Source organism: Gekko japonicus, unplaced genomic scaffold (genome assembly GCF_001447785.1).
Source record: "Gekko japonicus isolate JY-2015 unplaced genomic scaffold, Gekko_japonicus_V1.1 scaffold382, whole genome shotgun sequence".
NCBI classification, from domain to species: domain Eukaryota; kingdom Metazoa; phylum Chordata; class Lepidosauria; order Squamata; family Gekkonidae; genus Gekko; species Gekko japonicus.
Window position 1 is genome coordinate 946,279 of NW_015168662.1, and position 26,314 is coordinate 972,592.

General features: G+C 40.3%; 1 protein-coding gene across 1 annotated transcript in view; it reads left to right on the forward strand.

Moving 5' to 3' along the window:
• Positions 1–18,714, forward strand: part of LOC107113879 (epidermal retinol dehydrogenase 2-like) — a 30,960-nt gene extending 12,246 nt beyond the window's left edge. The window contains exons 4-7 of the mRNA XM_015415272.1: positions 6,633–6,732; positions 8,919–9,063; positions 16,240–16,365; positions 18,008–18,714. Of these exons, the coding sequence (XP_015270758.1) occupies positions 6,633–6,732; positions 8,919–9,063; positions 16,240–16,365; positions 18,008–18,101 (465 nt within the window). The 3' untranslated portion in view covers positions 18,102–18,714. The remainder of the gene's footprint in view (positions 1–6,632; positions 6,733–8,918; positions 9,064–16,239; positions 16,366–18,007) is intronic.
• Positions 18,715–26,314: the final 7,600 nt, after the last annotated feature.

Here is a 26,314-nt window from a genome sequence, read left to right on the forward strand (position 1 = left end):
ATAATAAATATTTTTTATTTAATTCATTTATACCATTCCTTTCTCTACAACGTGGTCCCAAATTGGCTTATATTGTTCTCCTCTCCTTCATTTTATCCTCACAACAACCCTGCGAGGTAGGTTGGCTGATCATATGTGACTGGCTTGAGTGGGGATTTGAACCAGAGTCTCCTAGATCCTAGTCCGGCCCTGTTACCACAACAGCACCCTGGCTCTCACAGAGTTGTCTGTTCATTAATTTAAAATGTAAAAATCTTAAATATTGTTATTGTTAAAATATGTTTATGTACAGGTGTGCAGCTGTGTTGGTCTGAAGCAGCAGAACAAATTTTGAGTCCAGCGGCACCTTTAAACCAACAAAAGTTATTCAAGGTATGAGCTTTCATGAGCATGAATGAATCTGAGGAAGTGTGCATTCACATGAAAGCTCATACCTTGAATAAACATTTGTTGGTCTTAAAGGTGCCACTGGACTCAGAATTTGTTCTATGTTTAAGTCCTTTAGAGATGGTTAGAATGCTTTCAGCAGTCCATCTACATATCTAATAATCAAGGATTGGCCCCTGCATAGGTAGGTTAATTTGCATAGTGGGATCAGCTACAAGCTACAGTTCTACAAAGACAGTAGAACCCCCAGGTTTATAGGAGAACCTTAGATTTGGGGAGAAAAAAAACCCTAATTGTGTGGAACAACATTATTAAAGTTAATTGCAAAGTCTGTGAAAGTACAGATGTTGCCAAAAAACAACAACAATCACCCACCTGGAGTTCAGGCAGCATTTGGGGTTGCTCTAGACCAGTGATGTCAAACATGCGGCCCGGGGGCCGGATGAGGCCCCCGGAGAGCTTCCATCAGGCCCGCAGTGGAACTGGCCATCTCCTGCTTCCAGTTCTGCTGCTGCTGCATCATAGCTTGCTTCACCAGACTCTCTTAATCACTCAGCCATTTCATGTTTTAACCTGGGTCCTAGACTCAGAACTCTGAGCATGAGATCTCTGTGGTGAATGTCAATAAATCAAAAGTAGGTTTGCAGCTTACAGAGCTAATGTTTTAAGCATATTTTTATTTGAAGTAAAAAAATATATATATTTGTTTGTGTCCTTTATAAAGTTTATATCTCCACTGCCTGGCATTACGTTTTATGACACACATGGCCCAGCCCAATAAGGTTATGTCAGATCCGGCCCTCATAACAAATGAGTTTGACATCCCTACTCTAGACAATAGGAATAGTAGCACATGAAAACACAATAGCAGCAGCCACCAGCCATGCGGGGGGGGGGGAGCCAGACACAGAGTGGGGAAATAAGATTTCTCTTCCTCTGACAAACCCATGCAGGTTTCCTTCTTTTTAAAATAGCTAATAGATTGAAAAATAGGTACTTGTTCTGAAGGTTGGGGTTTTAAATGACATTAGAATACAGGTAGCGTGATACAAAGTTAAATCAGTGTTGTCTCTGTCCCAGCCCCCACCTGGCAAACTGAACCCAAGTAGCTTCTAAATGCATTTAAGTACATGGGCAGGAAGTTACTACAGCCTGACTAGTAATGTTGTCTCCTGTAGTTATGATCACATTTATTTATTTCAATTTTTATCCCTCCCTACCCTGCGGGCTTAGAAAGGCTCACCACATAGCATAAAACAAATTAATAGATAATAATACATTAAAACATTACTTCAAAACAATTTAAATTTTCCAGCTAGTTACATTTAAATATATTTGTGGCTCCAGGCGGCTCGGCCATTCCAATTCAGTTCCATTTCAAGGTCTGCCAAGCTAACGCCAGGAGGGCGGTGGGTCAGTCTGATGGATCAAGCAGCCATGCCATTGGAGTTCTTCTTCCCTCTAGTACTGCCTGGGTCTAGAAATGCTTTGTCGTTCCAAAGACTTCACATGCAACATGAGGGAAGCAAGAAGAAAAAAAGGAGCTCTTATTCATGTCCTGATATTGCCAGTGTTCTGTCATGGTTAGAGTTTGAATCCCCATTCTGCCATGGGAGCTTGTTGGGTGACCGCAGACCAATTACATATTCTCTGCATAACCTACCTCACGGAGTGGTTCTTTTGAGGATAAAATGGAGGAATGAATAATGATTTAAGACTTTTTCTGTCCCTATTAGGGAGAAAGGCTTGGTTGGTGGAGCTTCAGACCAGGAGTCCCTGTGTGCAAGCCAGGAGCTCCCTCCCTAGTGCTTCATAGGCAAATGAGAAAACATAACTCTGTTCATGAAGCCTCAAACCTCTGTTCCTTCCTACCCTCCACACGTATCAGCCTTCCTCTGTTGCTTTCCTGGTCCAGAAGTCCCTGAGTAGTCCCCTGGACCCCCTTGAGTCCTGATCCCAAAGTCCTCTGCTCTTTGTAACAAAACCTGAGTCCTCCAAAGTCTTAGGCAGCAATTCCCCAGCTTTCCCAGAGTCCTGACTTTCAGCATCAAGGCTCACTACCTCTGCCCCATTTGTCAGCTCACTGCTGCTCTCCCCACTCACTTTCTTGCTTTCTTGGGCATCCTTTCCTTTGCTCACCGCTTACACATTGGCTGCACAGGCTGTCTTCGCTGCTGGAGTGCCCTGTCCTCCAGACTCCACCCCCTTCAGCCATGCTGCTGCTGCTGCTGCTGCAAGGCTTTTCTCTGCTGCCTCCATATCCTCCCTGCATCCAGTGTTCCCTCTAAGCTGAGTTAGTGTGAGCTGGCTCACAGTTTTTTAACCTCCGGCTCACACATTTTTGTCTTAGCTCAGGAAGGATGGCTCCAGAGCACACTAATTTATGCAGCAGCCAAATCAGTTGCTCACAGCTTTAATGCCAGCAGCTCACAAAAGTAGAATTTTTGCTCACTGGACTCCACAGCTTAGAGGGAACATTGCGCTGCCTCCCTGCCCCCCCCCCCACACCCGGCAGCAGCCACTCACCCTGGCACAAGTGTCCTTAACCCTGCCCAAGCTGAGAGAGAACCCAAAAGCCAAGTTCTCCCCACAGGATCAGTTCCTTTGCAGGCTCTGTTGGGCAGTCCGGTTTGAACCAAGCTGCCCAGCAGAGCCCCTGCAGGACTGGCTCCTTTTCAGGCTCTGCTGGGCAGTTGGGTTTAAACTGGGCTGCCCAGCAGTGCCCCAACTGAGCCTGCGGGCAAGGAAGGAGCAGCTGGGGCAGCATGGAGCTGTCAGTTCCTGCTGCCCCAGTAAATCCTGGGCTGGCTCCTCTTGCAGCTTGGTTTAAACCAAGCTGCAAGAGGAACCAGCCAACCCCAGCCAAGGCAGCACAGAGCTGAAAACCCCATGGCACTTCAGCTGGGGCTGGCTCGCCCAAACAAAAGCCATATCAGTAGCCAAATACAGATCTCTGATATAAATGACATAAAATGTGGATCCATTCTCATGTACCTAACTGGCATGTCAAAAGAAGAGTCCTGCTGGATCAGAGCAGTGGTCCATCCTGTCCAGCATTCTGTCTCACACAGTGGCCAACCAGTTCCTCTGGAGGGCCAACAAGAGGGCATAGAGGCTGAGGCCTTCCCTTGATGTTGCCTCCTGGCTCTGGGATTCAGAGGCTGACTGCTTCTAAATGTGAAGGTTCTCCTCAGTCACCATGGCTAGTAGCCACTGGTAGATCTATCTTCCATTAATCTATCTAATCCCTTTTTAAAGTTGTCTGTTCCTGTGGCCATCATCACATCCTCTGGCAGCGAATTCCACATTTTAATCACTCTCTGTGTAAAGGAGTATTTCTTTTTGTTTGTTCTGAATCTGCTGCCTATCAGTTTCATTGCATACCCTCAGGTTCTAATATTTTGGGAGGGGGTCAACTCTCCTCTGCCCCACGCATAATTTTATAATCCTCTATCATGTCCCCCCTTAGTAATCTCTTTTATAAACTGAAAAGTCCCAGACTCTTCAGTTTTTCCTCACTGGGAGGGTACGCCAACCTGTAATCATCCTAATCATCACTTTTTCCAGCTCTGCTATGTCCTTTTATGATTTATGTCTTATCTCTCACAAAAACAGTGATGGATTACTGTTGCATTATTGGTATTAATTATTTGTAGTGAAATTTATTCGCTTTCCGACAGTGCTGTAAAATTTGAAATTGGTCACTTGATGTGTGAGTTATAGTTCAGATTAGAAAATATACAAAAAACTGGCTGTGGCCATCTTGATGATATCATAAAAAGCTTAAGCTGCCCATCAGACCTTCAAAACATAATCCATAGATATACACATTTCAGAAAATCATAAAGATGTTTTGCCACCTTACTTGATACTGTCCTCTGGTCTGGCCCATGGACTATACAGCAAATTGATAACCTTTGCCTCAATGCTATGGAGTCTTGTAAGCAAAAATTCTACTTTGTGAGCTACTGGCATTAAAGTTATGAGCGAGTGATTTGGCTACTGCATAAATTAGTTTGCTCTGGAGCCATCCTTCCTGAGCGAAGACAAAAATGTGTGAGCCGGAGGCTAAAAAACTGTGAGCTAGCTCACACTAACTCAGCATAGAGGAAAAACTACTTTGCCTATCTGTCATACTTGCCTATTAACTGAATGTGTTCAACCAGTCATCCACCCAGGTGTGCACACAGGGTTTGGCAAGACAATTCTGGAATTCTTGCACCACCCATTATTATTTTCTCAATAATCTGTGCCTGCTCAGAAAAGTGGGCAAAATAAAGGATCAATGTTAGTAACGTGTAAGAGACACCAGAGGGAGGGCAATAATGTGACCACACAGAAGACCCTTTGAAGAACATGACTTACAGGAGAGCAACCCATTTTAATTCCTTAGCGATGGGAACTTGCATACTTGGAGGAGGTCCTGGTATCTTCAGGAGGATAAGTTAAGAGCAACATTTTGGCCAAAGATTGTGTATGCTCTTGTTCTTATGTTCCAGGCTTAGTGTTTCACGAAAGTGGAATGACTGTGTGGTTCCTTTAATATGTCAGTTATGAGCCATGAAGGATCATCTGGTTTGTTTCTGGCAAGCTAATTAAAGGTGTCTTCAGAGTCCTTAAAAATCTGTATCTGCTCAGACCTTAAACCCCACTATATCTGAAGTTTGTCCTTATGGCTCTCTCAGTTAATGCACAGATTACTTATGTTTATAACCTGTAATTTTTGTTTTCTTTCCTGTAAAAATGTTTTCCTAGTGGCTGTTAGTTCACTTGCATTCCAGTGGTAGACTTTAACAAAATAGTCCCTGGGCTGCAATTAGACAGTGGGACTAATGCAGCAAAAACTTGATGATCTAGAGCGGGGATGTCAAACTCATTTGTTATGAGGGCCAGATTTGAGATAAATGGGACCTTGTCGGGCCAGGCCATGTGTAAAATGCAATGCCAGGTAGCAGAGATATAAACTTTATAAAGGACACAGACAAAATTTACTTAAAATACAAACATGCTTAAAATATTAACACTTGCAATATTTTGTTGCTGATGCCCCCATGCTGCCTGGAGTGGGGAGTCTACAAAACTAAACTGGAGTTTTTGTCTACAAAACTATAGTCTTCCCCAGAAAAAGAACTACAATTCCTATGAGGCAGGCATGAATACAGTGAAAAGGAGGAGGGGAGGGGGAGGCGGACCCAGTTGCACCTGGAAGAGCCACGGCATAACCAGCCCAACAAAACACACACAGAGGATGGCAAGGCACAGGAAAGGTCATACCTCGAAAAAAACCTTGTTAGTCTCTAGATGCCACTGGACTCTGACTTTGCTTTGCACACACACAGATGTGCACACAGTAGCAAGGCAAGGGGGAGAAGGAGGGGAGAGGGAAGCAGGCCCAGTTCCATCCGGGAGAACCACAGCGTAACAAGCCCAACAGAACATACACACACTGAAAGCTCATAACTTGAAGAAAACTTTGTTGGTCTTAAGGTGTCACTGGACTCAAACTTTGCTTTGCACACACACAGAAATGCAGTAGCAAGGTGAGGGGGAGGTGGACCCAAGCAATTAGGGGGTGGGATTTGTGTGGGGAAAGACAAGAGGGACACTTGGCCCCATCCACTTCATTCATGGGGGGGGAGAGAAAGAGAGCCCCAAAGTGCATGTTCCCCATGGTAGCTGAAACAGTGGTTCCCTCCACTTCTCTCCCTCTGGCCTCTTGCTTGCAAGCCGGATTAAAGTCCTGGGTGGGCCAGTTCTAACCCATGGGCTGTAGGTTTGACACCCCTGATCTAGAGTGACTTCCTGTTGTCCAGTCAGCTGCTTGTGCTCCCTCAGTGGCAGTAAAGAAGTCAGTAGTGAGGCTTCAGTTGCTCTAGCCTTCCCAGTCCTTTGATTGTTGGCCTGCTGCTACTATTGTTATTAACACATATGAGAAGTGGTTCTAATGAGAAAGAAAATATGTCACTTTCTATATAGTAATACTTTGGATAAATAATATGTAATTATTAAATATTAAAAAAAACTTTACCTACATTACTTCAGCAAATCATTACAACTACTGTACAAGTGGTATCAACAGAGTCTGAGAGATTTTCTTATAGCCTGGCATAATCATAGCTGAGGTGTGATTTCACAGGGGACTTCATAATTTTTATCTTATTGTCTTGACCGTTATAGTAGCGTGCATCCTCTCACATGTTTATTTGTAATCGTTTGCATGCTTGCTTCTGTGTTTTTCTGCATAGACTTGCAAAGCGTTTCTTCCAGCAATGATGGCCGCTAATCATGGGCACTTAGTAACTATTGCTAGTGCAGCTGGTTTGGTTGGAACCAGTGGACTGACAGGTTAGTACACAGAAGATGTATCTTTAGGTTGCTCTTAAGCAGAATGAATGAAGCCCTTTGAATCATTTTAGCAGTGCTTTACACAACCTGTGGTTCAGAAAGCGTACACTGAGGTCCCACAGATGCAGTTTGTAGCCTACAACTTAATTTGGGCATATGCTCACCAGGTAACAGATTTCTGGCTCTTGCATGACATGCTAGAAGTCCTTTTTTTAAAAGTCACCACAGTCAGAGGGGCAAAAACTCACATCTGGACATGGATCCAAAAGAGACACTTCCATGACATGATCCTTCCCATCCTGGAGTTCTGAACATAGAAATTCTGCCCATCTTAGCTGATTTTGGAGAGGATTTCTGGAACAAAATAACAAGGAATACATGTACACAAGTACCATTATATATACTTCTGGCTTTGTTTTATTGGGAGTGGACTTTGGGGTTTAAAAAGAAGGTTGTGGGAAGATGTGGTTTTCGAGGAGAGGTTTGAAGAGAGAAAAGGAGGTATACTGCCCAGTAGGGATTTTGATCCGTAACTCCTGTGAAAAGGCCTGGCACTGCTGGAAACTGTTACATAACTAAGATGGGGCTAAAGGCCTACAAAAATCTAGTGTATATCCTCAGAATTCCATAGCAAACTTTACTTGCTGGATATCATTATTTTCACCTAGAGGATTTACCAGTTACAAATGATTTCTCTTGTGCTTCTCACAAGAATATTTTCACTAAACTTAAAAGGAAAACAAGATATAACTTTGTTACCAGGATTGTATTTTGTTGCATTATTCTATTGCTTCATGGTTTTTGACAGTTTTGTTGTATGTGCAACCATCAGATACAGTGCAACAGTAATAGACTTCCTACTTTATATTCCTTGAGGAATCCTGCACAATTAAAATAACCTGTTAAATAATTCACTAAAGGCATGGTTAGGTGCCAGGGAAGAACTAGAGGTTTCCCTCAGCTTTATGGAAATATGCAAACAATTAGGGAGAACAGTAGGTAGATTTTAAATGGACAGTGTGAAATGAAGGGTACCCGGATATTGGTGTAAATAGTTTCAGTATACTGACACTACGAACTCTAGTATGCTACAAACACACACTGAAGGAGGAGTTTGAAGGCCACTTCAGCATTGTACTCTGTACTATTTTTGCTTTTGCTTTTTCAAAAATATTTCAAAAATAGAAAATGGGAGATTGAAGAGGTGAAAGTTTAATCTGGAAAAGACTACAAAAAACATAAGGGTGGTCTCCTGTTGACAAGGCTAAATTAAACATTTCAGATATTTATTTGTAGGCTAACGGGGATTAGCTATTTGTTTTCAAGAAAATAAACTGTGAAGCAAGTTAAAAGTGTCTTAAGTTAAAGCAAGTTAAAAGTGGTTAAAAGTACTACAAATAAGTATTGCCAAATGTGTGTGGAATCCCTTGTACAGTTGTCAGGTGTGTAATGTCGAAAGAGGATCTTGTATAGGAAAGTCCTACCAGGACGACAACAATGTCTTCAGCTTTCATTGTTGACTTCACCTCCTAGGTAAGGGAATTACATAATTAGGGGCAGCATCTGAAAAGGCCCTGTCATAAGTCCCTGCCAACACTAACTTAGACTAGGCAGGTTCCTAATGAGGGTCTTCCTCATTAATTCATGGTTTGGGCAGAAGAGAAAGGGCTCTTCAGTACTGGATGTTCCATGCGAGCATTGCCAGCTCACTGCTCATATAGCACTTGCTTTTAACATCTGAAACTGTTTTCAATTAATGGGGGAGGCTTATTTAGCTATTGTTCCAATAGGTGCTCTCCTGTGGCATAGTGGGTTGGGAGTGTCTTGCATTTACACTACTTCAACATGGAGTTTTCTTTTAGAGGAAAGTCTGCACCTATTTTATTTTAGACTCATCTTTTATTTTCTATTTAGCAGGCAGTAAAACAGAGTCTAGAGCTAAGGAGGCCTCAGACCTCTGTTGAGCCACAAACTTTATTGGGTGGGGTTGATGCAAGTCACACTCCATATTACTTCCCAGTGTGTAAAAAGCTTTGGTTGCACAGCACTTTTGAACAGATTAAACAAACAAGGCACTGGGCGCATGCAGAGTCCTTACAAGCAAATAATGAACTTGACATCCAGTCTCTAATATCCTACTGTATACAAATATTATGCTGCTAACATGTTTCCCTCTCATTTAACAGATTACTGTACAAGTAAATTTGCAGCTGTTGGCTTTCTTGAGTCTTTAGGAGCAGAGATGAGACACTTGGGGAAGACTGGCATTAAAACCACAACTGTCTGCCCATATTTCATTTCCACAGGGATGTTTGAAGGCTGTAAACCAAAGTGAGTTAACTGTTTGTTTGCATGCATGTATGCATATGGTCTTAAAAAGTTTCTGTATATATAAGAGAACTCAATAATTTTTAAGCCAAGCAATCAGCAGCAGCTACTCAGAATAATTGTGTTCTGGTTGAAATCTAGTTATTATGCAAAAAGGACCACAAAAATCCAGAAGGTTCATTTTTTCTTGTTTCTAGGCCCTTCTAGTTCATAGTTATTAAACAGCGTTTTCCAGTTAATGACTAGAGTTGAAGAAGCTATAGAAGGCTTCCCTTTAAAAGGTGGAAGGCGTTCCTAAATGAAAAAAATAAAAGAGTCACTGTGGCAGATGGGGGCTGTCCTGCCCTGCTTTAAGTCATGTCATTCCCCTGTCACTGAGTTTTGAAGACCTGTAGAAACATCCATGTTAGAATGCTGAGTGGGAGGGAGGAAATTGAGAGTCAATTTAAGACTCCAGTGGTTGCGCTGGGAAGAAAAAGTGACTGCTGAGGGGATCCCTGGGCTAGAGGTATGGCTCAGAAAGACTCACTCTAGATTGAAATAATCTTTCCTCACTAACATTAATTAAATAACCGGTATGCTCTCTCTTCTGAATGAAGCAGATTGCATATATCTGCTTTTAAGCTCTGAAGGTAATTTGGTTAATTTGTATTTAAGCCCCCCCCCAACAGTAATTCTCTGAAGAAGAAAGGTTTGCCTCACCAAAAAGATATGAGACTGTATTTTTGCTGTAACATTCAAACAGCAGATAATATGAATTATGAATAATAAACTTTATTTTTAATACTATATTTATTCATTTTTGTTAAACAGCCAGTAAGCACTTTTATATAATCATTGTCATTTTTTTGGAGTCTTACATACAGTGTTTTCCCCCCACCAATTATATACTCTTATCCAGAGGAACTGATCTCTGCTACCTGAAGAGCAGTTGTGAGTGATCTGTAGCCCTCACCTGGAGATTCGCAGCAATTGTTACCCAGGACAAAATGGCTGGTTTGGAGGGTGTAGTCTATGGCATTCTACCTGTCTGAGGTCCCACCCCTCTGCAAACCCCACCCTCTCGATGCTCCATTATGAAACCCACATTGGAACAGAAATTCCTCCTACATTGCATGCTAGTTTCACTTCCTTTGATTATTGGGTTTTATGGTAGCTTCCACACTGCATGCCACTTTTGACTTCTTTGATTGTTTGATTTTATTGTACCTTCTGTACCGACCGTTTTATGGCTGTTCGGGGGTGACTTTGCAGTCAGTACGGCATTGCCCTGAGGTATCTGAATGTGGTTTTGAGCTACACTTCTTCCTTCCAGTTGAGAAAATGTGGAGCGAATGCTAGATGCAGAATTGCCCTAACAAAATATCAAACAGAAATAGTTTGCCTACAAGAAACTCATATCAATAGAAATGATGTGAAATACTTGGTAAATAAAAAATTAGGAGAAGCTTTTATAGCGGCAGATAATAAAAAGAAAAGAGGAGTTGTAACATATGTCAAGAGAGAAGGGAAAAAATGATAGTTATTAATATATATGCTCCTAATCAAAAACAAGAAACCTTTTTTAAAGAACTAAAGACTATACTAGACATGGTCACAATGGAAGAAATTTGTATTATAGGAGACTTCAATGCAGTCTATGATGTTAAAATAGATAGAAAATCACAGGGTAAAGCAGGAAAACCCTTCTGAAGCTCTTTTTACAAATAGCAGAAGAACACTCTTTGTTAGATACTTGGAGGATAAGAAATTTGACTTCATTGATAAAAGAACTAGAAGAAATAGAAATACTACCAGGAATATTTGCAGACCATAATCCATTATCAATCTCATTTCACTCCATACAAAGAAAAAGTAGATGGAGAATGAATATAGATCTTTTAAAAGACCCAGAATTTTATAAGAAAAACAAAAATTGAAATACGACAATTCTTCAAGAATAACATTCAACCTGAAACATCTATAAATACGGTTTGGGATGCATTTAAAGCATACATAAGAGGCTGGTGTATAAATCAATATGCCTGGAAAATGAAACAGAAAAGGATAAAATATGAGAATTTAAAGAATAAGATTCAATATGAACAAACTAAAATGAAGAATACTAAAAACATTGATGCAATAAAGAACAATATAAATATGTTGCAGCACCAGATGAATATGTTACTAACTGAGGAAATAGCCAAGAATATAGGATATGCTAAATAGCAATATTTTGAAAATGCAAATAAACCAACTAGATGGTTAGCTTATAAGATCAGGAAAATGAGAAAACAACAGGTAATTACAGCGTTAAAAATGATAACAATGAGCTCAAATATTACCCTCAAGACTTGAAAGAGATAGCTATGAAGTTTTATAAAAACCTATACCAATATAATGAGAAAAAATACAAAAAACATCTAAATTTATTTGGCAAGGGAAGTGAGCACGAATAAGACTTAAAATTATGCAAGAAGTTAAAGAGAAAGGTGGGTTTAGAGTCCAAATTGGCTATTATATTATAGGGCTGCAGCATTAGCCTGGATAAAAGAATGGATTACTTCGGAAGATAGAAGGCTACTGAAACTCGAAGGACATGGAGAACTGACAGGAAATATAGCAGTCCAAAAGTGAACTAGACAAGGGTGTCCTTTGTCTCCATTACTGTTTATATTTGTCCTAGAATCGTTAGTAAGAGAAAACAAACAAATAAAAGGTTTGAAAGTTAAAGATGAAGAGTTCAAACTTCAGATGAAGAGTTCAAACTTCAGGCATTTGCGGATGACCTAGTCTTGATTTTGGAAGACCCAGTAGTATCGATAGCCCCATTGTTAGACACAATACAAAAATATGGAGAAGTGGCAGGTTTCAAACTAAATACAAAAAGAAAAAGATAATGACTAAGAATTGTACACAGGAAGAGAAAGAAAAGATCACTAACATAGCAAAGTCGGAAATCACTAACAAAGTTGTATATTTAGGTATTCAGATGACCAAAAGAAACAGTAGTTTAATAGAAAATAATTATAAAAAATTATTAGAAGAAATTAAAAGAGATCTTCTAAAATGGGAAGATATACAATTATCACTATTAGGGGGAATAGCTACTATAAAAATGAACATTTTACCACGTTCTCTGTTCCTAGCCCAAAATATACCAATATTAAAGAAAAAGAAATTCTTTGTGGATTTGGATAAAATTACCAGACAATGTATATGGTATCCCAAGAAACCAAGAATTAGATGGAAATACCTACAAGAGAAAAAAGAAAGAGGAGGTATGGGACTTCCTAACTGGGAACTTTATTATCAAGCATCTGCTTTAACCTGGGTCAAAAGCTGGATAAAGCTAGAAGATAGAACTCTAAATTTAGAAGGACATGCTCTTAAAATGGGCTGACATGCCTATATTTCTACTATGGGAAATATTTCTAGGGGCCTGGAGTGGCTTTCAAGCAAATGACACCATAATTGCAGGGAATCTAGTCCAGCCTGTCCACTAAAGACCACCCAGGTTTCAAGTACAATGGAGTATGGGGTGCAATCCTATGGGCCCCTGAACGAGATGCTGCAGCCATCCTAAGTGTCTCCATTGTTTCCTATGGGGATGGAGAATTCCATGCTTTCTCCAGGTCAAAGAAGTCAACAGCCAAACACACAACAGCAAGCAACCACTGAAAAAAAGTCTCCCAATGCAAATAGAACCAACAAGCCCAACATAACCAACGTCAAACCAGGGAATTCCAGCAGAACTACAGGCCAATGTGGCAAGCCCAATACAACCAATATCAAACCAGACAATGCAAGCCTAACCAACTGAAGCAAGGGACACAGTTGCAAGCCCAGCAAAACCAATGTCAAACCACAGAAGCTAAGGAGAACTATCAGCCAATGTGGCAAACCCAACAGAACCACTGTTAAAACACAAAATCCAAGGCAAATCAATTTAAGCAAGGGACACTGCTGCAAAATGAACAAAACCAATTTGAAACCAGAAAATCTAAGCCAAACCAACCAGTCAAGAAGGCACTGACACAGACATACTATAAAATTTAAGAAAAGCAATTATGGGAGCCTTAAAATGTTGGCCCCAAATATTCTCATGCATTCCCAAATATTTCTGGATTTTGTATCCTAAAAATCCCAAAAGCCATCTGGGTATCTGAATATATCTAAAAAATACCAATAAAGGTTTGTATATGTGTGTGTGTGGTTATGTAACCAGGGTTACATCCCTGGTTATGATCTGCAAGTGTCCTGCTTTTTCCATGTTACCTTTCTGAGTTTTTCAGAACATAAGAAGAGCCCTGATGGATCAGACCAGTGGTCCATCTAGTCCAGCGGCCTGTTTCATGCATAGCCAATCAGTTGACCAGGAGGGTCAAGAAACAAAGTCCCTCTGTTGATGTTGACTCCTAGCACTCAGTTACAGAGGTTCACTGCCTCTGAATGTGGAGGCTCTCCTGATACACCAATTCTCCACCAATCTAGCTAACCCTCTTTTAAAGCTGTCTATGCCACTGGCCATTATTACATCCCCTGGCAATTAATTCCACAATGTAATTTCTTGGTGAGTAAAGAACTATTTCCTTTTTGTCTGAATCTATTGCCCGTCTGAGTCTATTGCCCAAAATATATTAGGTAAAAACTTGGACATAGCAATGAAACACTTAACATGGTGGGAAAATACACAACTTAAATCTATGTACAGCAAAGATAAAACTATGGGGTTCTATATGGGAAACAATGAACTAGATAAATTTTGGTTGTCAACCAGTGATAAGTTAATACAAAAAGTATATACATAAGAACATAAGAGACGCCAAAGTTGGATCAGGCCAAAGGCCCATCCCATCCAACACTCTGTGTCACACAGTGGCCAGAAATACCAGTGCCATCAGGAGGTCCACCAGTGGGGCCAGGACATTAGAAGCCCTCCCACTGTTGACCCCCCCCCCAAGCACCAAGCAACTTTTCTGATGGAACGGTATTTGTAAGATGAGATGGTTAAACCCTCAATAGTAGCATGGATTAAAGATATGGGCTATACGATAGATATTGACGACTGGGCCAAAATATGGAAGTCTATGAGATAACTCAGTTCAACAGCATATAAAGAAAATTTATATAAGATGTTTCATAGATGGTATTGGTCACCAGATAAAATTGGAAAATTTGCACCTCAAACTTCAAAAAATTGCTGGAAATGTAAGAATAATATAGGAACTTTTTTCACAAATATTAAACTTTATTAAGGAAGTAAATAAACAAATAAAGACTGGGTCATGTTTGATTAAAACACATTGAGTAGAATGTCTGTCAGTGAATAACCCCAAGGATAATAAAGTCATTGCAAACTCTTGGGAAAAAATAAGGCAAGTGAAAAAAAGAACTTGAGGAACATATTGCTAAAACATTGAGACAGAAATAAAAATATTGTTAAATACATTAGTAGTCTGAAACCAGTCAAGGCAGTGGTTGACTGACAGAAAAGCAAAGTGAAGAATTGGAAGTTCAGAATGAATGGAAGTAAATGCTGGATTTCATCAGAATTTGCAGTTCACCCAGACCGATTTCACACAAGTGCTGTGCCGTGGTCGCGTCTCCCTTTGCCCCGCTTCTATTGGTCAATTTCCCACTTGAAGCCTGTTTTTTGAGGATCACGAAACCGTGGGGAAAATCGGATGAAGTCAAGGATCAAAATGCAGCCGCGCGGCTTCGAGTGGGAAATTGACCAATAGAAACGGGGCAAAGGGAGGCGCAACAGCAGCACAGCTCTTGTGTGAAATCGACCCCAGTAATCAGCAGTAGATTCAGGACAGACATATAAGATGTAATTCACACAAACTATATGAAACTTATGTAATTCACTGCCAAGACTTTTAAAAGCTATTGGACAGATTCATGAAGGATAGGCACATCAACAGATATTAGCTATGTTATCTTAGTGGAACTTCCAAGTTCAGAGGCAGCATGATGACCTGGTTGGACTGATCCATCTGGATTTTTCTCATATTCTTCACATACAATATAATTGCCATGATTCACTACCTGGTGCTGCAATGACTTTCATTGGTTGTTGTTTAAGTTGTGTCACTCCATTATGTTTGAACAAGGACAGTAATGTCTGTCAAGGTGCATCATAATTTGCAACATTATCAGTTAGGCCAACGAAGTACTGACTGTCTTTCTGCTGTCTGCTATAACATATCTGAAGAATGCATAATAAGAAGGTGCTGTGGAGTATAAACTGACTCATGGTGACCCCATCCACAGGACATTCCAGGCAAGAGACTAGTGGAGGTAGTACTGACTGCAGCTGACCCTGATTAGCTCCTGAGGTCTGCCAAGCCCAGACCAGGCTGGGCTATTTGATAGGGTTACCAACTCCATGTTGAGAAATTCATGGAGGTTTGGGGGTAGAGTCTGGTGAGGGAAGAGTTTGGCTAAGGGAGGGATCAGTGGCATATAATGCAATAGATCCACTATAATTCTGAGAGATCTACAAGCCCCACCTGGAGGCTGGCAACCCTGCTATTTGGGCTACTAAAGAACAAATAAGAGTGTCATAAGCAATGTTCCCTCTAAGCTGCGAGATCTTGTGAACAAAAATGCTACTTTGTGAGCTACTGGCATTAAAGTTGTGAGCGAATGATTTCGCGACTGCATAAATTAGTTTGCTCTGGAGCCATCCTTCCTGAGTCAAGACAAAAATGCGTGAGCCAGAGGCTAAAAAAACTGTGAGCTAGCTCACACTAAGTCAGCTTAGAGGGAACACTGGTCATAAATCGTCAGTTCAAGCATCTCTAGTAGCAGATTGGTAAAGCCTTTCTCTACCTAAGACAACAGAGGTTCACTGACAATCAGTTGACATTATTCAGCTAGGCAGAGTAATGATCTAACTTGGTATAAGGCAGTTCATACAGCTTAATTGTGCTAGTGAGGACCTCTGGATCATGGATACGATGTGGGGATATTTGAAGAAGAGTTAGGGATGGGGTGAAATGAATATGCAACCAATTGACAGCATTGCTAATTTGGGGAATGGTATGAGGAGGTAAATTCAGGTATGTTTGTGCTTGTATCTTTTCTGGCATGTCTAACCAGTCCTTGCCGTGGTGCTCTTCTTGGGGTGGAAGGGGTTCAACCTTCCAGTTTCTACTTATTGTGCCATTAGTCTTGATTATCTTTTCCCAGATTGAGACGCTTGATGCCTTTTCTAAAGCCAGAATATGCAGCGGAGAGAATTGTGACCAGTGTTCTGAGGGAGGAGTCCTGTGTGATCATACCACAAGCTGTATCCTTTTTACTTAAAATGAAATGGTAGGAGCAACTTTCTTTTCTTTACATTCATTTCCTGTGCTGCTCTCTTGCTTCAAGCCTAAACTAAGAGTCCTAATGGCACAACCAACATAAGCAACATTTTTAAGGTCACGTGTGAAACAGAATATAATCAAGAGATGAACCCTTAACATTTTCTGTGACACTGCAAAAGTTCCTGGCATGGATCTCTTGCTGCAACCAGCGGCATTATATCATGCATACGGATGGGCACAAACTGACTGATGAACTAAAGTTCATCACAAATTTTGGGCAGTTTGTGGTTTGTGAAGCAATGTTCGCAAATTGAAAAACCACCGTGAACTTTCATGCATTTTGATGAAGTTTGTGGCAATTCGTGAAAAGCTTTCTGCTCTTCACAAAAAACAGCTCAGCTATTTGGTTTAATTAAACCACTGCTTTCTGCTCCACACAAAAATCCACAGGGAGCAGAAAGCAGGGGGTTAAACTTTAAATGACATGAACTGGTTCAGTTCACAAACAAACCTCTTGGTTCATATTGGTTCAACTATGAACCAAACTGCAAAAATGTGGTTGTGCCCATTTCTATTCATGCAGCTAAGTGATTTGAGTAGGACATGCTTAATTGTTGACCACTTATTTATTTATTTATCGTATTTATAGCCTTCCCATCCCACAAGCGGGCTCAGGGTGGGTAACATCATATACTTATTACTCTGCATAAAACTTTGTCTGCAAGACAAAGCTTTGAAAGCACCAAAATAGTACATTACCTACCTCCCTTGTCCAAGAAGCTCTGTTGACAATAACACTAGTCCCCCCTCTCCTGCTCCATTTTTCTGCACAGAGATGAAAACAGAATGGACTCAGAGAGAATGACTGGCTCAGAGGGACCCAGTGAGTTTTGTAGCATTCAGGGATTTGAACCAGAATATCCTGAGTCTTAGTTCGACATCTTTACACTACAACACACTGAGTTTGAAGTTTAAAGGAAACCTGTGTGGAGTTGTAAGGAGAAACTAATTCATAAAAATGAATTCTTGTCTTATTGTACGTGATGGCAGTTAAGTCATCAAAAACTTGGTATGATCATCTTCCTGTCATGGCTCTGCCCACAGATCACAGAGAAGGCAGCCTGCAATGGAGGATAGGATGACTCAAGATAAGATAAGTCAGCAGTAGACAACAAAGTGGCCAAACTGTGAAGATTTAAGAAGTGGGACAGTGCAGAGAGATGAAGCATTTAGAATCATAGAGTTGGAAGGGATCTCCAGGGTCATCTAGTCCAACCCCCTGCACAGTGCAGGAAATTCATAACTACCTCCCCCCATACCCTCAGTGACCAGTGTTCCCTCTAAGCTGAGTTAGTGTGAGCTAGCTCACAGTTTTTTAGCCTCCAGCTCACACATTTTTGTCTCAGCTCAGGAAGGGATGGCTCCAGAACAAACTACTTTATGCAGTAGCCCAATCGCTCGCTCACAACTTTAATGCCAGTCACTCACAAAGTAGAATTTTTGCTCACAAGACTCCACAGCTTAGAGGGAACATTGCCAGTGACCCCCTACTCCATACCCAGATTTAGCAATGCATCTTTTGGAAATCCTAGGTTGTATGCTGACTTTTATAGAACTAACATCCTCTCTGCTTCCATTCCTCTTTCTAGTTTGCTACCTACAAAAATGTCATATGTCATCGGAGATTATATTGGATTTTTCAGTTTTATGGACACTTTCATAGGCCGGGGAAAGAAGAAGTGAATACTGTAAATTTCTGAAATCTTCAGCAAAAAAATCCAAACTTTTTCTTCAGGAATATTAATCTGTGTTTCAGTACGTCTATGGGACCCTGTTTTGCCAGATTTTTTCCCTTGGTGAACCTGTATGCACAATAAATCAGGGTTAGGTTGGATCATGTTTAGTCTTATTTGGTAATGAATTACAGTGGTGGAGGTGTATGGCTGACCTTAAACACAACTGTCTTCAGAATATCATGACATTTAGCCCGTATATTTTGTGTGTGTTCATGCATGCACACACTTCATTGCATTTAATCATTGAACCCATGGGAACAAATATCTTTTGGATGTTTGTCAGCTTTTCTAGCTGTGTCTTTTAACATATAAATTAAACAATCTATTTTTTTAATGTGACAGATCTACTCTCATCCCAAGGATGTGTGAATTGTTTTAGAACCAGTGATTGAGCCATTATACCTATAATGTCCCACCCTCTGTGGTAGAGCTCTAACAATCTTAAAATTTCTGTGTGCGACTATGTTCCTAATATTTTTCCACACGAGTTGATAGCCATATAAACTAAGCTTGTTGTTCTTTCAATCTGTTAAAAACATCTTCATTATTCTGTATGCTAATTTACTGCCCACTCTCTATATGTATGACTGTTATTTCTATTTCCATTTCATTGTATCTGAAGAAGTGTGCTTGCACACGAAAGCTCATACCTAAAATAAACCTTTGTTGGTCTTAAAGGTGCCACTGGACTCTACATTTGTTGTATGTCCCTATGGACTTACTACTCTGATACCCCATAATATGGGGGTATTCCACATCCAGGGATTTGACATAACAAGTGCCAGGGTCTACATAAATGATCTCATTTATGTGTCCAAACAAAACTTGAAAGTTCTTGAGAAAAAAACATTATGTTATGTGATAATTTAGAATATTCTTCAAATAGTTCCTGTCGTACTTTACTGTCAGCTGCCTGGATCACCCCATGAGGATATTGTCTGGATTGCTATTTTAAAACCAAAATCCCAGACTGTAAATCATAATCATCCCATAGGGATGAATTACATTTAATATGCAGGAACTGTCCACAAGGTAAATTGCATCGTAAGTGGCTAGGATGATGGCTTGTATAGTTGAACAATGAATTCTTATCAGTAGGTTTAGAAAACATTCTGATCAATAATTTGCTGTTCTGTACATATACATCCATATGTAGAAATGCAGATGAAATGTAATAGTGAATTGAATAGTGGAGTGCAGGGTATTAATCCAAGGTGAAAATAATGTTAAACATCCTTCATCTTTAAATATCAAAAAGATGTCATCTATAAATCTGTAATAAGCAACGTTATTGTTCCTATATGGATTAGATGAATGAAAAACAAACCTCTCTTCAAATTCTGCCATATATAAGTTGGCAATAGTTGGTACAATAGCAACTCCTTGAATCTGTAAATAAAACTGATCCTCCATCTGCAAATAATTCTTCTCCAGAACAATATCCAGCAATTGAATGAGAAACGACAAGGGTGGACATAATTCCTCTCTTCTCTAAATCCTCTTGTGCCCCTAACCTAGCCTCCTCATGTGGTATATTGGTGTATAATGCTTTAACATCCAATGAACATAGCAAATAATTGTCTTTAAATGAATGGCCCTCAATCTTGGTTATAAAATCAGTCGTATCTCTTGATATATGTACAAGTCTTTGCTACAAAACGATTAAAAAAACTATCCATGTACTGTGCCAGAGGTTCAAGAATTGAATTGGAACCTGACACAATGGGTCTCCCAGGAGGAGGGGTTCCTTCTTTACATATTTTGGGCAATATGTAAAATATTGGAACACAATTAGATTGGTTAACCAAAAAGTCAGCTGCGGGTACCATGATGAACCTCAAAGTTAAACCCTCTTGTGCTACAGTTCTGACGATAAATAGAATATGCTTACTGGGGCTGAGTTCAGACTAGCAGTATGAAGCGTGAGGGAGTCGTGGCAAAAAGATCTGGAACAACTTGTTCTGGGTATTCCCGGTCACACTGCACCGACTGATGCAGGAGCATACTGGGGAGGAGGCACAAGGGAGCGTTCACACTGTTGGCTAGAGGCGTGACTGTAAGCAGCTTTTTCCTCGCTCCACTGCAGGCGCCTACGCGGATGGGCGCTTATGCACATTCCTGCGGGAACAATCGGCACACATTATCAATGCGGGTTGTTCCTGGCTTTTAGTGTTTAGCATGCACACGTCTGGGAAGCGAGATCAACGCGCTCTCCAGGGTTTGCTACCACCTTCACCTGGTATTTTTTAAATTCGGGAGGGAAGTGTTACAAGACGGGTTGAGTACAGCTGGGGAACGCTGGACAGCTGTACCTGTGTGAACCGGCCCCTTTAATCCATTTGTGAAAAGTGCCTATATCGGGCCAAACTGCCAGTCTGAACTCGGCCTGGGATCCTGTTGTAATGGTTTATAAAATGACTGGTCACATAATTGTCTATTCAATTCAATATCAAATCCATTCTATCCTGTATGACAGTAGCTCCTCCCTTGTCCACAGTTTTTATGACAATGGAGGAGTTACAACTAAGTTGTCTCAGAGCCAATCTCTCAGAATGTGTTAACGTTTTGCCATAGCCTGTCTTGAGCATTCTGCAATAGTCACATATCTCAGAATTACCTGTTCAAATGCAAGAATATTATGATTAAAACTCATTAGAGTAGAGTGAGACTTAGGTTTGAACTGTGTTCCAGAAGTAAAATCATCAGGACCAAAATGTTCCCTTAATTTGTTTGCATTAAGTATACTCAAGGGTATTTTTGCCTCAAATATATACTGGATCATCTAAATGAGTATGTTGTTCAGGTTTATAGAACTATTTTGATCCATATTTGAAATTATTATTGGACTGTGAAATCTATTGGAAATTTGGATTGAGTATATTCATTGGTATTTTTGGCCCAAACAGATATATATATTGGATCATTTGAATGATTATAGACTGATAATTGTCCTTTTTGAATATACCTGTTGAATTTTATATGTATACTAGCAGTAAAGCCCGTTGTGGAAATAAATACAACGAGATCTAGAAAGAGGCTCTGGGGGAGTGCTCTGGCTTTGGGCAAACAGTGTCATTTTGCTGTGGTGACCTCAGCAGGGTAGAATGACAGAGTCCACTGTTTTCTCCAGAGGAACTGATCTCTGCTCCCTGAAGAGCAGTTGTAATTTTGAGTGATCTGTAGCCCTCACCTGGAGATTGGCAACAATTGTTACCCAGGATGAAATGGCTGGTTTGGAGGGTGGAGTCTATGGCATTCTACCTGTCTGAGGTCCCACCCCTCCGCAAACCCCACCCTCTCCAGGCTCCACTATATATACACACACACACACACACTATTATATAATTTTAATAGTCAAATATATAATAGTAAAATACCATTCTTTAAAGATTGTTTTAAAACAACAAAGTAACAGTAAGAATCTAAATAAATAATGCACTTCAGTAACACTAAGGGTATAGTGCTTGTGTTGATGGTATTCACAGACAGGTTTTGTAAGTGGACTTATGTTTAAGTAAAAGCTAGCACAAAGGTACAGTGTACATACAAGATAATACTGCTTCCACAATGTGTACTGTTACATAACTTTTCATCGTAAAGTTTAGCCAATGGCTAAGGTAGACCTTACTGTATAAAACCTGCATTTTGTCTTGCTTTTCCCATTGTAGAGTTACAGAATTAAATAATGAACACATAGACGTACTGCTAGGAATAAGTAAGCAAGGCTCACTTGCAGGCCCTGTTGGTATTTATTGTTGAAATTAATGTAAAGATCAAACAATGATGTCATAAAGTTCATGTACCAAAATATCAATCTGCATTGCATCATGAATTGGTGCATGTTATTTATGCCCATATACAGAAGTGCCTCACAGACATACGGTCCAGTTACTACAACAAAGGCCACTGCTGTTGTAACAGCTGAAGCTTAGTGCCATCATAGACAGTTACAAACCTCTTTATTGGTTTCCATCTGTATATCCAAACATTGGATTTCTCTCCAAGGTTTCATTCTGGAATTAGAACCCCATAGTAATCCTTGTTTGCTTCACAATTATCTGTTCCTGTACGCATAAATGGACGATGGTACTGAGTGAGATAACTGTTACCACAAGTACCCTGTCTCGATGTTGGGGGATATTCAATTCAAGTTTATTACGGTCATAGACCAGTATAATAGAAGACAAGTAAAATTGGGGGATATTAGCTATGAGACAAAAGAGGCCAGAAGGGTACAAAGTACTGCACACCTATATATACCAAGGTCCAGTTCAGTATGAAGACTCCAGATTTAAAGAGTTTTTAATGATTTTATTAGAAAATATCCCTGCATACAGTCACGCTAAGCGATCAAGTGAGAGAGAACAAGCAATCCAGGACTAAGAAATAAAGAGGTGATGATAGCGCAATTATGGGGATTATACTGCCTTTCCAGATGTGCAGACATGTGTGAAAAGGATAGCGCAAATGGCCAGCATTCCATGTTAAGAGGCCCAAAGCAAAGGCTTTGGGGGTGTACTCAATAATAGGTGCCCTCAGAGTGCACACTGTGGCAGGGCTTGCTCCTTCCTTTTATAGGAAATTTGAGGGGTGGTCTCCTGGACCAGAATTAGATGGCATTACTGACTGTTGATGGTCTTTCTGGGTCAAGTTGAATGGATTTTATGACCGTTGATGGTCTTATGAATGGGCTCCCAGGCTTAGGTAAAAAGGGGGAGATGGGTTTCTGATAGGTGTCAGGAAGAATTGTTAATGATTTAGCTAATTCGATCAATTTGCCTCTATATCCTGGGGAAAGAGACAGGAAGGGTAGGTACTGGGACAAAAGAGTTTCACATAGACATGGGTATCACACAAAGGGGATCATATTTTGATATGGAGACAGCAGAGGTTTGCCAGATGTTTGCTGAATGGTTATGGCAATGTAGATACTTTACCTGACAGAACTCATGGTCATTACATATGCATTCCTTTGCCTGATGGGGGGGGGGGATTGAAAATTGCCCTCGAGAGTGCCTTGTGCAACCTGAAATTGAAACCCTTTTCACAGAGCATTAGCTAGCTCTGTGGCACAAGTCAAAAGTGTCCCCTTTGGCTTGGGTTTGTGGGTCTCTGGTTCAGATCCGAAGTGGGGTGCCCTGCTGCTGGGGCTACCCTGCGAGCAAGGCAGTGCCTCTGAGCTACACAGCCAGCTTTTCCACCACTTAATAAAAGGAGCAAATGCAAAGCAGTGATGTTTTAGAAGAAGAAGAGGAGATTGGATTTATACCCCGCCCCTCACTTGGAGTCTCAGAGCGGCTTACAAACTCCTTTCCCTCCCCCTCCCCACAACAGACACCCTGTGAGGTGGGTGGGGCTGAGAGAACTCTTGACACAAACTGCTCTTTCAGGAACAGCTGTGCCAGAGCTTGTGACTGACCCAAGGTCTCATCAGCAGGTGCAAGTGGAGGAGTGGGGAATCAAACCCGGTTCTCCCAGGTTAGAGTCCGCACACTTAACCACTACACCAAACTGGCTCAAAGGTATGCTTGCTATTATGAAAACTGAAGGGACAAAAGGCATATGGGATAGGTCTGTAATTGGAAGGAGAGTCGTGTCACATTGAGTTAAAAAGCTGGCTGGAACTACCTTGTGTGAACAAAATTATATTACTTCAGTTACCAGCAACTAACACTCTGACATGTGAAGTGATAGTTCAGACCCTGCATAGGTAAGGAGGAAAGATATTGGATGTAAAACTGGATTTTGTATCTTTCTGGTTTTGCTTGAAGAACAGATTTAGAGTCCAGTGGCACCTTTAAGACCAACAAAGGTTTATTCAAGATATGAGTTTTTGTGTGCATGCACACTTTTTCAGATTTTCTGCTTGAATTGGGCATTTTATGATGGCTGATATTTTTACAAAATTCTCTTGCTTTTGAATAAATAGCATGGGCACAGGCTTTTGAAAGTATGTCCCATGTTAAAATGGCTGTTACTTACTGAAGTAGCAGAGATGGTTCCTGAAATGCTGGGTACTATCATTCTCTTTACTAAGAAAATTCAGCATATTCTTCAAACACAGTACCAGGTGTTCATATTACCAGACTAAATTATGAGGCAAGTAATTTACTCCTGCCTATTATGAACATATTCTGGTTTTTGCTGTTCTAGAGCATAAAGGAAAATATGCAGATCCAATGAACACTTATGGTTTAGGACTGGAGACTGTGAACATATTGTACTCCTATAGTAACCAGCTAAGATGCTTCTGCATATCTTTGTTCATTTGGAGATCATACATTCAGTACTATCCCTGTATGCCACATATTCATAACAGATACTTCTTTTCAAAATAGGAGCTATTGCTTTATTTTCTGTGGTGGCATAGAGTCTGGTTTGTGTTTAGATAGATGGTCTCATCATCTTGATAATAGCCACAGATAGGACTAAATGTTTAGCAAACATTGTGGTTTTAAAGTAATGTTTTGAAAAGTTTCATTGAAAGATACTAATCCAAGTGTATAATGCTATAATGTACAGTCTTCCCGAATAATATCAATCAGTGTATCAGTATAACCATCATTCAAGTTTACACCCCAACTACAGATGCTGATGAGGAAGAAGTTGAAAGTTTGTGTAAAAGTGTCCAGGAAGAAATTGATCACACACCTAAACAAGATATGTGGATAATCATAAGTGACTGGAATGCAAAAGTAGGAAACAAAGCAGAATCAAGTAGTGTTGGAAGTCTGGGGCTAGGAGCATGAAATGAAGCAGGAGTGTGACTCATAGAATTCTGTGAAGACAATAATTTGTTCATTCCAGACACATTTCATGCAACCAAGCAGACAATTGTATACAAGAACATCACTGAATGGCCAATATAGAAAACATTACATAATCGGAAGCAGAAGATACAGAAGCTCTGTCCTCTCTGCTAAAACAGCACCAGGAGCCAATTGTAGTACAGACTACACCAAAACTTTTGACTGTGGATCAGGAAAAGCTGTAGTTGGTTTTTAAATAAATTGATGTGCCACAGCATCTGATTGTTTTGATGCGCAACCTGTACTCCAGACAAAAGGCTACTATGAAAAAACAATGGTTTCTAATTGGCAAAGTGCTCAGACAAGAATGTAGTTTATCTCCCTGTCCCTTTAGTCTATATGCAGAACATATCATAAGGAAAACTGGATTAGATGTAGATGAAGATTAAGTGGAAATTGGTGGAAGGAACATTAACAATTTGAGATATGCAGATGACACTGCATTACTGGCAGAAAGAAGTAAACACTTGAGAATATAAGAGAAGCCAATGTTGGATCAGGCCAATGGCCCATGTAGTCTAACACTCTGTCACATAGTGGCCAGAAAAGTACTTCTTTCTCGATTTGCTCTATCCCATGCATAATCTTATAAACCTTAATCATGTCACCCCTCAGCCGTCCTTTCTCCAAGCTAAAGAGCCCCAAGTGCTTTAACCTTTCTTCATGGGGGAAATGTTCCAACCCTTTTATCATTCTATTTGCACTTTTCTGCACTTTTTCCAATGCTATAATATCCTTTTTGAGGTGTGGTGACCAGAACTATACACAGTACTCCAAATGAGGTCAGCCCATTGATTTATATAGGGGCATTATGATACTTGCTGATTTGTTTTCAATTCCCCTCCTAATAATCCCCAGCATAGCATTGGCCTTTTTTTAATTTTATCACATGTCCCTTCATATCAGAGAAGTTACCCTTTTTAAAGTTAAAAATGGTTGTGTTAGTCTTTTTGGGCAAGTCCCTATTTATACAAATGTTGAACTCAATAACATGATGGTCACTGTTACTTAGGACCAAATCCAAGATCGCCTCTCCCCTGGTAGGTTCTGTGACCATCTGTTCCATAGCAGAGTCATTGAGTGTGTCTAGAAACTCAATCTCTTTTTCCCAACTTGAACTCATATTGACCCAATCGATGTGTAAGTAGTTAAAATCACCTATTATGACACAGTTATTTCATTTAGTCACTATCTTTAATTCATTCATCATTTTATAATCCTCTATCTTTTGATTTGGTGGCCGATTAACAAACTCCCAGTGTTAAGCTTCCTTTTGCCTTTTATCATTCTATTTGCACTTTTCTGCACTTTTTCCAATGCTATAATATCCTTTTTGAGGTGTGGTGACCAG